A 13,031-nucleotide genomic window follows, 5' to 3' on the forward strand; every position below is an offset into this window, starting at 1 on the left:
CTACTCGCATCCCTTTCTAACAACTCAAGTCTTCACTGAGCTCTGAGAGAGGAAGTACTTGAAAAATAGTATGCTGAAAGGACAAAGGTGCAGTACTAGGGAACAGGAGACCTTCAGCAGTGCCAATCAACAGCAACTGCTTAATTTAGCTCTGGGCTCATTCAAGAGTATGTTGAAACAGTGCTTTTTCCCCATCTTGTGCTTCATATGTTAAATACCTAATTCACTTACACTCAACTGCTGAAACAATAGTTCAGCTTTAAAGAAATTAAACCACTTGCCACTAATCTGTATGACCACCCCCAGGAATTGGAAATTCACTCAGGTATTAGAAAATGCAAACCCCAAATACACCAATTCTACTTGGGTAGCTGAGCTAGCCCAACCCCTGGAGGTTTCACACCCCAATAGTTTGCTAGCTGTTGTCAGCAACAGCTAGCTGAATGGAACTTGACACATTGAGAAGCCATTCAAGCTTTCAGAAGAGAAAACATTCTAGCACAACTAATGCAATAGAGACAAACAGTGCTACATAAACTCATAACTCAATTAAAAAAAAAAGTATACCCCAATGGCAAAAAGTGCTGTTTCTACCTGACGTATCTTGCATTGGGCAGAAGAATCCATGACCTTTCCCTGAAAGGTATAAACCACCACTTCCCAACGTTGATTCCACATTAACAGGAAGAGAAGCCAATGCCAAGCTGTGAGCCAGCAGTGCAGAGCAGCACTAAGATCCAGGCATCAGGACAAGCAGCACGCTGCCAGTCCATGAGGCTCAGCACGAGGCTGCAGGGAGCAGCACCAGAGCAGAGCTGTTCTGAGACCAAACCACAGCCCTCCGAAATATCGATTCCCAATCTCTCCTCTAAACAGTGCCTTCCAAGCTCAGCCACTGGCATTCAGCCCTGAACTTTCACTGGTTTTCAGTTTCCTTCCTCTCTTCCCTTACATCCCCGTTAATGTAGCTGTCACTCCCACGACGATAGCTTCATATTCTCCCTTCCTTGTCCTTCTGTTTTACAAGAGCAGATCACAAAAGCGATGCTCCCATGCTGCTTGCAGTGCTCTCTCCTGACAAGTCCAAGAGTCCCAGCTGCTGTTAGAGCCACACCACCCATTCCCACTCCCAATGCTCCCTGCACATCCACCTGACCTGCTCTGGATTTTTTTGTTTGCACTCTGCTCACCCAAAATTTCATCTGCCTCTTCAAGCACTAAGACAGACTACGGATGGAGCTGTGCAGGATGCATGTGAAACAAGCTGACAGCTACAGGCTTTGGAGCAGAGAATGCTCTTCATAAGGGGGCTGCTGAGCTAAAGTGAGGGAAAAATAATTAAACTCCTTGCTGAGAAGAAGGCTAACAATAACTATTAATCCTAAAGACCACTTGGTGTAAAAGATAGCAACGATTTCTTTCCATAAAGCAATTCAGTTCCAAGTCTCTCAGCTCCAATTAAACATCCCCCGGTGCTCCATTCATTTGCTGCGCAGAAACAGCGCTGAACGAGGGGAGCTCACAGCTGCAGCTCTGGACCCACAGTGCTGCTGTGCAAAAAGCACCTCTACAGAACAGGCTGCTGAAAGCAGCTCCTTTAAGGCTTTTAATACCAAAAGCAACTGGAAGATTTGGTCGTTGGGTCTCACACAAGCCTGTCCTACATGGAAGTTCGTAATCCCAGCAGGTACAGTTGTGTAAGTTGGGGTTTCTTCTTCATTTGGGAAAAATAAATAAATGAGACTTGAGGAAAATCATGCCCCACCAAGAAAGGCCGTCACCACCTTATATTATACAAAGCCCTTGGAAACTTGCAATTAAAAATAAGCTTACTTAAAATAACAAAGGGGCAAAGGCGCTGTGTACCAGCAGTTAAAGCCTAGGAAAATAAAACAATTATGTAGTTATTGCCATGAGGTGGCAGTTTGGCATTCAGAGATAAGCGTGGAACAGGCAGAAGCCTCACTCCTAATGGTTCCCCTGCCCAGAACAGAATGCTGGGTTTGAAGAAACCAGAACTCACAGCGCAGCCCGCAGGGGCTCCAGGTAACCCCCTCCACCTTTCCTTGAGCTTAATGAAAAGAAATAAGGACTCGAGCACTACTTTTACTTCCCCTAAGAAGTTTGCTCACATCTGCTTCCCTGCGGTCTGACCCAGGTCAGGGCTTCCTTACAAGTGCACAGGGAGGAAAGCTGGAGAAAATTCAAGGAAACCTGCACGGTTTCTGCAGAAGAATCCCCATTCCTGCTATTCTGAAAAGCAGCATCCCATAAGATCGCACAAAGCTACCATTCCGCCCCAGCCATCACAACACAACTTGGAGATACACAACCTCTCATCAAACAAACGGAGCCTGGGGCCATGAAGCAAATAGGATAAAAAACAACTGTCTAACAGTCCTGATTTGGAGTGCCTCTAAGTTACTGTCACTAATATGAATGCTGTTTTCTGTTGCATTGTCTTTTTTAATTACATTTTTCACCATCCACACCATAATCCACAAACCAGAACCTGCATCATTTTCAAACTGACCACTCTTAAATTACAAGTCCAGTGGGTTAAATAAACCCTGGCTTCAGCCCAGTACCCTGGGGATGATCGTCCTCTCTTATTTCCTACTAAGCAGTCACAAGAATTGTCTACAGTGAAGAGGCTCTCCAAAAAAATAATTACTTTGGCTCCATTTGCAGAAGTAGCATGACCAATATGCCATTCAAGTTTGTTTGGTGATGTTCACGAGGGTATCGTTGACCTCCAAGTGGTCATTCTCACAAAGTAAGAAGGAGGCCATGTAAATTAGCCAAATTAGCAACGATGGAGAAGGCTGCTAAGCACCGGTATGCGTCTGCATGGCTGTCATCCATTCAGTCTGTCCTATGGCAAAACTGAATACGGAGACAAATAAAGCAGGGAGCCTCCCTCCCTCCCTCCTTTTTTTTCCGCAGTTGTTATAAAGCATGACAGATGGAGAGTGATTAAAAACCACGACGGTTTGCACACGACCTCATTTACCTGAGAAAGAATAACGCAACACAAAGGTCAGTCGGGATTATAAGTAATGGGATGAGGACAGGCTCACCTGATGGGCAAGGCTCAAAACACCTCTGCATGTAGGGGCTGCCCCAGGTGGGCTGCACAGCTTCCCATGCACCTCTCCACCCAACACTCAGCTCACAGCCCAGGTCAGACCTCAAGGCTGTGAGCTGATGAGCAGAGTCGTGCCTTGAAGTAAGCTGGCTCCTGCAAGAACAGGAAAGCCCCAAGCACATCCCCATTTGAACTCAACTTACCACAGCACTCTGGAGCAAAATTACTTTCCAAAGAACTTCTGATTGAAGATCTCAGAGGAAAATCCAGCTATAGACACAAAACTGTCCTGAAGGAACTGGTTTTCTGGTCTCTGAGTAATACTACAATCCAAACCACCACAGATCTGTCGAAGTGCAGAGGTCTCCCATCCATGTTGTCAGAACCACTAAACCCAGCGATGCAGCTGATCCAGCCGGCTCTCACAAAGGTCTGCATCAGTTAAAAGCAGAGCTATCTGAACCTTGCTTCACTTCTCTTCCTATTCACCGTGCCAGTTTTGGCCCTGGTTATGCAGCACTTCATCTTCTTGGAAAGAGAGGAGCTATTTTGAGCACCTCATGCAGCAGCATACTTGGTAACTACAGCTCTGTATCTCAGAGACTCCTTCCGAAGGAATGAGCATCCTTAGAGGGCAGCAATGAGCAAACCCTGAGCCCAGCTCTGGGGCACTCAGGGCTTTGTGGGAGGTGGAAACCCCTGGTAACGCTGGGAGATGCTGCCCAGGTGTTACTTAGGGGCAGCCTCGCTAACAAATAGAACTTATGGGTTTAATGTTATATAGAATCATAGAATGGCCTGGGTTGAAAAGAACTGTAATGATCATCCAGTTTCAACCCCCCTGCTACGCACAAGGTTGCCACCAGGCTGCCCAGAGCCACATCCAGCCCAGATGGCTGAGGGTCCAGCTGCCCTTTTGCTCTAATTCAATATCCAAATGCCGTTAATGGGAACCATGCAGGAACCCTGCTAGGACCTTGCCTCAAAACAGCCCCAGCATCCTGAAAGCAAAGTAAAACTCTCAACTATTCACCTCCCCATGACAACTCCCAAGACAATAGAAAGACCCAGCCCTGCCACTGTTTGCAGCAGTACTCTCAGCTGCTAATTGCAACAACACAGCCCTGGTTAGAGCTCCAGTTTGGGAGTTCCTCGAGTGTGTACAATCACACAGAGCAACTTTCTGCAACAGTCTCACAAGGTGCACTGGTCAGCACTGCCAGCTTGCTAAAAGGAAAATATGAACATCCAGTGGTAGGGCGGAACAACACAGCCAGTCTGTCACTATTTGGCCCGAACCTCAAGCAACAGGCTCACTTCTAACAGCCCACTAACAAAACACAAGCAGTTCACATGTGTTGCACAGTTACCATTCCATCAGCCCAGCCTGTCCCCTACAGTCAGCACTCCACAGGAAGAATTCTGATCCACAGTAGGAATACTTTTTAAAGCAGCTTCCAATGCCACCACCGAGGGTCAGCTGTATTATTGCTAGCACCCAGCGAGAGAAAGGTAACAGCAGAGCCTCAGCCTGCATCTCACAGAGCACTGGCACTCTGTTCTACAACCAGCACTTATAAAGCAGTGCTTCAGCTGAACTTCAACAACTGAGAGATGGAAAGGACTGCAGAGCTGTGGTTAAATAAAAGCAGGCGCAGCTCATCGCGCTGCCCAGACACACCAAAACACGGCCTGAAGTGCTTCTGACACTTCTGCACGCACAGAGTTATGCTCTATAGTTGCTGTATCAAAGGATAAAAAAAATTATCTTCAATAGCAATGACTCATCTTTCACTTCTTAAGAAATGCATGCCACCTAACGAAGCATAAAAGTATTACAAAGTATTTCAAAGATGCTTTCTTGCTTCACTCAGTGCAAACAGCACTATCAGATCTTTTGCAGCATCTCCGTAACTTCATGTCCAGGAGCTCTCTTGCTGTCAATGCACAAGGCTGAACTGTGGGCTAAATCCTCAATGCTGACAGTAAAACAACAAGTGAACAATTTGCAAGATGCATTCCCTTCCATCACCATCCTCAGCAGCCACCAATGCTGTAAGGAAAAGCAAGATCAGTGCTGCATGGTGATTCTCTCTACTTGCCCTTTACCAACCAACCTTTGACTGCAAAACCATCAGCTCTAAGTAGATCAGGAGGCTATCAGGGTGCCTTCCAAGACATGCCAGGTGTGTTTTACTCAGGTGCTCTAATAGAAGAGGTCAAGAAGAGAGAATGATCTTCTCTGCTGAAGTGGAAAACCTTCAGTGGTTTCCAACAAAACCCAACCCCTCTGCCTGACCCCTCACTCTGAGTGCAAGATAAACACGTTGCAGTTTATTGAAACATAGTACAACTGAAAACAAAACACCTCGCTGCCTCATGGCAGCTCCTTGCCTCACATAAGACCTTTTTTCCATTTCATTCTTGCCGCTTAAAAGCTGATTGAGCTGCAAGCTTTGGTGTCACAGCTGGAAGATCTGCAGCAGGCAGGCACGTTACCTTGCATGTGGGCACAGCAGAAAAGCAACTGCTCGCTCTTGGAAGCCACAAGTGGTCTGCTATGCATTCAACAGGTCAGGAGGATGCTGCTTCAGCTGGGAAGCACCCAAAAGCCAGCTAAAGAGGCTGGGAGATGAACAACTGACTCAGAGTTAGCGAGCCTCCTCTCATTTCCTTCACCCACAATACAGTAAAAGCTGCAGTTCAGCACTTCTATTACAGTACAACAAAAGGCAGCGAGAGCTACTCCTGCAAACATCTGCCCTCTGATTTTTCCAGCACCAAGAAGCCCCCAGAGCAGTGAGCATCCCTGCTCCTTCTGAGGCTGCCCCACCTGCCCATGGCAGGAGTGACACCCCTGCATTGGGAACAGCTTCTCACGGGGAAATCCAAATTCTAGTCCTCCAAAAACCTCCACAGAACCGATACTCAGAGGGTTATGAGTACTTGCTAACGCTGACTGAACTGCAGAAACAGGGTGGTTAAAAACTGTACTCTTATTTTCACACTTCTGACAATGATTTCCTAACTCTTCAGAAAGGAAAGGAAAGCGTGAAGGAGCCCCCTGCTCTCAGGCTGCAATCTGTACAACCTTCATCTCACGCCTTTTGCTTTATGTCAATAACTAGAAACAGCCCTGCCTCAACTCACAATCACTGATAACATCAACTGGAGCAGGCAGAGCTCCACAGCCGTGCTTCCCAGCTCTGCAGTAACAGTTCAACACAAAATAGGAAGGAGAATCCCAAGGCTGCCAGAACTGCCGTGCTCATGGAGGAAAGAAGCTATCCATACTTCAGCTGGGTGACACAGAAGCCACTCCTCCCCACACATGCTGTGGCACATCTCAAAGCAAGGCAACCATCAGCCAGCATCGCAGGCTCTAACATTCGCTTCATAAAGCATTATGATCCATGTATAATTACAGCAGCATTACTAGAGTCACTATCACTGCTATTATATCCCATTTCCAACCTCGAGTTTCTGCAACTTAGCTTTAACTTTTCCAACTGATGCAGATTTATGAAGTAAACTGTCAGCACACATCCGACACACTGTCAGCTTTTATGTCCTGAAGCTTCAATTAAGCTGCAGTGATGCTGAGGGAGCTCTCAGTGACAGTTCCAAGAGATATTCAACAATCACACACCACCTTCTCTCATACCACGTTTTACAGAACACAGGCAGAAAACACAAACAAATTCCCCTTATTACTTAAGTGTCATTCCCACCACGCAGAAAGGTACGAGAGCCACTGCTGTCAACCAGGGAGGAAAGCTTTGCTATGCAAAAATCCCCTCTGCCAGCTCCTGCTGTGCCAAAATCAAGTATCACAACTCTCTTAAAGCTAAATGGTTTCAATATATCTCAATGAAAAACCGAACTCCAGCAGAAGTACTCACACAGCATCACTGAAGTGTGCCACAACATTCCAGAACTGTGAGCTTCTGTATGGAAAGGAAGCCCACCTCCTACAAAATAATGGCCCTAAAAACAGAAACATGGCTTCTTCCACGTGACTTCGGTCACCTAAACACTAATTACTCATCAAGATTTGACTTCTGATACAGAACGCAACCTCAGCTGAGGACAGCAGCTGATGTGGTGCAGGGAGGACAAAAAGCCCCATGCTGCCAGTGAGTGCATAACGAGCCCAGTGAGTGGGAGCTCATGGAAGCCCCTCTCTAGGAGACAGCTGTGCCCACAGCCAGGTACCATGCAGGCACCACAACCTCACCATTTCAGCACCAACACACAGCCACGCTCTCTTCAAGACACCACAGGCAGCACCCAGACACTCATTGCTGAGATGAATTAGAGCTCTTCTCACATCCTCTGCTCCTTCCACACAGAAACGTGTGCTGTGGGAGAGAAGAGCGTGTCCTAGGCTTCCTGGTGCTGTGCTCTTCACTAGGACTGCAACACACAGAGTAAGTCAGTGGTTAAAGATGTCTGAAGCTAAAATACTTGGAACATCACTGAAGGAAAGGCACCTTCTTACAGGAGCAACAAAGATAACAAACCAACCTTTAAGGCACCCTGAACTGAACGCTCAAGAGCCTATAAACAGGAGGGGAGACAACAGCAGATAACAGAAGGACAAGGGGAAATGGTTTGAAGTTGAGGGAGGGAAGACTGAGGTTGGATGTCAGGCAGAAGTTCTTTCCTATGAGAGCAGTGAGGTGCTGGAACAGCTGCCCAGAGAGGCTGTGATGTCCCGTCCATCCCTGGAGGTGTTCAAGGCCAGGTTGGATGGGGCCCTGGGCAGCCTGGGCTGCTGTGAAACGTGGAGGTTGGTGGCCCTGCATGTGGAGAGGGGTTGGAGCTTCATGATCCTTGAGGTCTTTTCCAACCTGAGCCATTCCATGATCCTGTGATCAGCTCTCCTGGCTGTACACAAGAAAACACTGCAGTGTCAGAGCAAGAAAAAGCATCTTGGGTCTATTCCTTCTCTGCTCATGGATGGACAGACAGACCTCAGCTAAAGACACCAAGTCACAAAGCACCTTCATCATTACTTTCCACTGTTACAGAAGTTTTTAGTAGTTAAATAGAAAACAGGTCTAAGAAGAAAAACAGCATCTGGAAATCCAATGGACATTTTCCTCACCAGCTGCTGGTACCAAAAATGTACTGAAGCCATTTTAAAGCAAAGATGCCATAAAAGCCAAAGTGCCAAAGATTTTTCATAGATATCTTTGGCTTTTGAGATGAAAAAGTGTGCTTCAAGAGAAACACAGTGAGACTTAAAAAAGAGAAGAGGAAAATCCAATGCTGTTAAGAAAAAAAGAAATAAAACAAGGTGAAAAGTTTTCATGGAAGATGCAGCAACTTGTTAGCTGTGCCATTAGATCAGATGGTGAGATGGCAGTTGTTTCTGTCCCTGAACCAACACTTATGAGATAGCAGTTATAATAAATAGTAAATAGAAAATTCTGACCAACCTGGTCTATCGCAAACAGCTGAATTTACCAGTATATCAACCAGCCTCCTTGAGGATTTCGGTACCAACCAAAATGGATGCTAGCAGGCAGCATGCCTTCAGCAGGTGACCATAAGCACTGTTAGGCTGGCAGCACCTCCAGACTGCTTCTGAGTTTGTGACTCTGAGCCCCCACCTGGAGCAGGGAGCTCAGAGCTGCACATGACTTCACCTGCCAGAAAGCCCTGAGAACAAGCCCCAAAGTGGAATGCACCCTCACACGCGCTTTCATCACCTCCGATATTATGATCAATCAGTGATGATAAAGCAAAGTAGCTGTTTTTTAACACGACAGACTCATGCACACCACAGCTTGCCCTTAGAACCACAGAAAGAACACGCCTCTCAAAAAGAAAACAAGCATAAATGCCTTTTACTGTACAGAAACTGAAGAATTTTCCTGCCAGCCCAAGGACACAGCTAACAAGTGATGCAAAGCAAGCAACACGGAAAAGGAATGCTGCAGCCTGTAGTAAGTAACACATCCCCATCATGTCTTCCCCGCTCTGTCAATAGGTGGGTTGTTGTCAGACTCTTGCTCTGGCTGCATTAGAATGGCTTAAAAAAATAAAATAAAAAATAAAAAAAATGAAGGCAAAAAGAACAACCGAAAAATACAAACACAGAAGCACGGCTCTTCCTTGCTACCGAGCAGCTCTCCCTGCCAGGCCCTGCTGCCCCGGGGTGCAGCTCAGCAGCCAGGTGCAGCCGGGGGCGGCAGAAGGAGGAGGAGCACCGCAGGACCGGTGCCCGCGGCACCCAGGAGGGGCGGGCGCCGACATCTCCGCTTTTTGCTCCGCTCCGGCGCTCGTCCCCCGGTCCCGACAGCCGCCGCCCGTTCGCACTCCCCCCTTAATGCCTCCTCCCGGCGATCCCGAGGGACCGGCGACCGGAACACCTCCGAGCATCGCTCCTCCGGGGAGACGCACGGCTGCGGCCGGCGCTCCGTCCCTCCCCTCCTCCCGGTACCGCGGAGCGCGCTCCTCACCCGCCTTCTACCGCCCTTCCCGACGCAGGAGCCGCGGGAGGAGGATAATGGAGGCGGCGGCGGCGGGGAGGACACACCGGCGGCAAGTCGCGTGCGCGGGGAGGGACCGCGCGGCGCGGAGGCGGAGGAGGGGCGGCCGCCACCCGCACCGCTCCCGCGGCGCCCCCCGCCGCCACCCCCGGCGGGCACCCGGCGGCGGGGCGCGCCCTTTGTGCGGAGCGGCGCGGCGCGGTAGGTGTGTCCGGCGGCGCGGGCCGGGGCTGCGCGGGCAGGGGGTGCGCGGGCAGGGGGTGTGCCGGCCGCCGGGGCGGAGCGGGGATGCTGGCGGGCCGGGACCCCGCGCTCCGGGCCGCGCCGCGCCCTCCTCCCTCTCTCCTTCCCTCCCGCCCGCCCGCCCCGCCGCCCCTCCTCACCTCTCCGCTGCCCGCCTCGGCCCCGCAGGCCGCGCGGAACCGCCGCAGGTTGATGCCGATGGCGGCCGAAACCTGGAGAGCCGCGTCGAAGCCCGGTCCCACCCCGGCCGCGGGGCCCCCGGAGCCGCCGGAGCCCGGCGCTGCCCCGCCTCCCCCGCTTCCCGCCGCCCCGCCGCCGGAGCACGGGCCGCCGCGCTCCCCGTCGCCCGCCGCCTCCGGGGCCGCCGGTTCGGCCGCTCGCAGGCTCCGCACGGCCGGCACCCGCAGCCGGGACCCCCCCAGCCCTCGGCGGCCCCATCCGCCGCTGCCGGGCCGGGCAGGGAAGCGCCACCGACCGCTGTGCGCCATCTTTACTGTGAGGCGACGAGCCAGAGAGCGGGGCCGGGCCGCACCCCCGCGCCCTGCATATCTCGTCGTCGGCCCGCAAAGGTCCTGCATAAGAATCTGAGTTATGCAGGTTGCGGGGCTCCGCCATCTCGCCGCCCCGGCACGTGGGTAAGCCGCGCGCGACCGATGCGAGCCCGGCATAACGCTGGGCGATATACAGAGTCCCGGGCAAAGGCTCCAGCACGCCCCCTCGACCTGAATAGCGCAGTAAGCCGCCGCGGCAGCTCATCATAACCCGCAGCGCTATACAGATGCGGGGCACCGCGCACGCCAGCCCCAGAACCGGGCTGTTTCACAAGACGGCCGTAAGCAACCCACATAACCGTAACGGCAATGCCGAGCGAGAGCGTGAGTCCCGGCTACCCGGGACCGCGCATAAGACATAAGGCGCCCCGCGAGCCCCCAGTATAGCGCCAGGCCGTATGCGGGGCGCGGGGCTTCCGCTCGGCGCAGCCCCGGGTCGGGCGCGGGGCGCGAGGCCGGCGGCCTGCAGGCGGGCGACGGCCTCGCGGGGTTCGGCGGGGGGGAAAGAGAGGGGGCCGCGATGCGGAGGGCGGCCGCAAAGCCCTCGGGCCGGCCCGGGCTCCAGGCCCGCCGCAGGTAGGTGCCTGAGGCCCCGCCGCTCTCCCCCCGCCTCGCTCCCTGCCTACCTGCCGCTCCCAGGGGTCGCGGGGTCCGTCCCGCTGTCGTCGCCGCTTAGGAGCGGGTTTGGTGCCGGAGAGAGGCCGGAGCCCAGCAGCCCTGATGTCACGGCGAGGCCTCACCTCCGCTCTGCGCCGTGCGGGGAGAACGGGGTTAAATTCCTACAAGTGCCGCTTTGTTCCCTTGGAAAACGGCGCTGCCCAGACACGAGCCGCGGCTGTCAGGGAAAAACGGTGTGTGCAGGATGGAAATACCTGCAAATGGAAACGAACGGGCTGTGCGGGCTGGTTGGGGTGGGGGAGAGGATTTTTCATCGGGACCTCAGTGTCTGTTAAAATAAGGTGGGTTCTGCCGCTCCAGGGAGCATGAAGAGGACTGGAGCATGGCCAAGCCTTTAGCAGTCAAGTTTAACTTCGTGTTCCCAATGAAGGGAAGCTGCAGCACAGGGCCCAGAGCTGCCTGGTTTGGCTGCAAGCTTTCAGCCTGGCAAAAGCAGAACACGCAAGTGGCACTGGAGGTTCTTGCAGACTTGCCCTTCTGCAGAGCTGTCGTGCTTTTAATCACAGAATGGCCATGGGTGGAAGGGACCTCAAGGATCATGAATCTCTAACCCCCCTGCCACACGCAGGGCCACCAATCTACATATTTAATACTAATCCCACACTTGACCTCTCTGTCACCCAGTATATGTGCTACAACCCACCTCTATGAGGCTCAACAGGTTCCCCTCGCAGCTGGATGATGGATTATGGAACTGGAACGCCCAGCAGCAGTTCATAAGACTGTCATTCAGCAGCAGAAGAAACGAGCCCCTCCACACACATTAATCATGTGCTTACTTGTGTAACAGGCTCCTCCAATACGCCGGACCCACTGTGTACAACCACACTTGGGATTCGCTGCAGTCTCCTGCAACGTATCTGACAGCAGTGTGAGAGAAGAGGCAGGAGAGCCCTTCCCAAGCAGCTGGAGACAGCCATGCTTTAGTTAAGTGCCATTCAGTTACTTGACACAGAGCAATCAGCCCCAAACACCCAATACACACTAGGATGTGCATAGGTATCGTTGAGCAAGGAAAAAGCACCCTGCTTGCGCGTGCCCTCACTGCTCAGCTGGGGCATCAGGCTTCAGCCCTTTGTTAGAGTCACACCTTCAGAGGTTGGTGAAAAATAACAGTGCATATCAAAGTCACTAATGGCTGCACCCAACAATTTCCAGGTGTGAAAGGGCTCTTCTAGGCCCACAGCGCTCGGCTGTACCAGGCGCAAACACTGACCTCAGAAGCATTTGGGGAAAAGAGAAAGCAAGGCAGTAGCTCTGACCACAGGTTGGAAGCCCAACTCCTGATGCACTTACCTGTGAAAGCCCATAAGTTCTTTCAGCTTTGTTTTCCCCATCTGTCTTGTGCAGATGATTAGCACCTTGGTCACAGGTGTAAGAATTCCAGCAATGAAGTCTCTGGCAAACCTTGCATGGAAAGGGCTGAGAGTGTCTCAGACTCCAAGAAATAACTCCAGTGCTGCCTTGTCACCTTGTAACCCATGCTGTGCAGCTGCTCGCCTCAAAGCTAGCTCGAGCAATCTCTCCTGTCTATGCATCCTTTGTTAGCAGTGAGAACTGTGGCCCTATCACTGGGGAGCTGTGCTCTCTCCAGGCCATCCTGTGCTGCCTGGTATCTGGATCAGGAGCCCAGTGGGGAGCTGCAGGAGGTCCTCCTGTGAAGCTGTGCTCCCTTCAAACAGCGGTGGTGCAGTTATCTGTTCCACAGTGAATTCTGAACACCAGGCCATTGGCCTCTGGGATGGGACATGGACAGCACACGCAGATTACAAGAGAAAATAGTGCTGCCCATCAGCATCTTGTGCTCCACTTTCTCAGAAGCGCTCCCACAGCTGCTGGGTCAAGGACCCTTCTGTGCAACAGAAATGCATTGTCTGTTGGCAGCCTGCTGTGATGCCAAGCAGACAGCAGTAGCTGAAGCCCATGGTCAGTCAACAGAACTGCAGGCACAGCAGCACTCCAGTTACCAGC

The 13,031-nt window shown here is 51.8% G+C and overlaps 1 protein-coding gene across 1 annotated transcript in view; it reads right to left on the reverse strand.

Moving 5' to 3' along the window:
- The window catches only part of KMT2A (lysine methyltransferase 2A), a 44,424-nt gene extending 34,105 nt beyond the window's left edge, over nt 1–10,319 (reverse strand). Inside the window, exon 1 of the mRNA XM_042882310.1 lies at nt 9,972–10,319. Within this exon, the coding sequence (XP_042738244.1) occupies nt 9,972–10,319 (348 nt within the window). The remainder of the gene's footprint in view (nt 1–9,971) is intronic.
- Nucleotides 10,320–13,031: the final 2,712 nt, after the last annotated feature.

The sequence above is a fragment of the Lagopus leucura genome, unplaced genomic scaffold (assembly GCF_019238085.1).
Source record: "Lagopus leucura isolate 7727_CA_CO unplaced genomic scaffold, USGS_WTPT01 Super-Scaffold_100034, whole genome shotgun sequence".
Classification (NCBI taxonomy): Eukaryota; Metazoa; Chordata; class Aves; order Galliformes; family Phasianidae; genus Lagopus; species Lagopus leucura.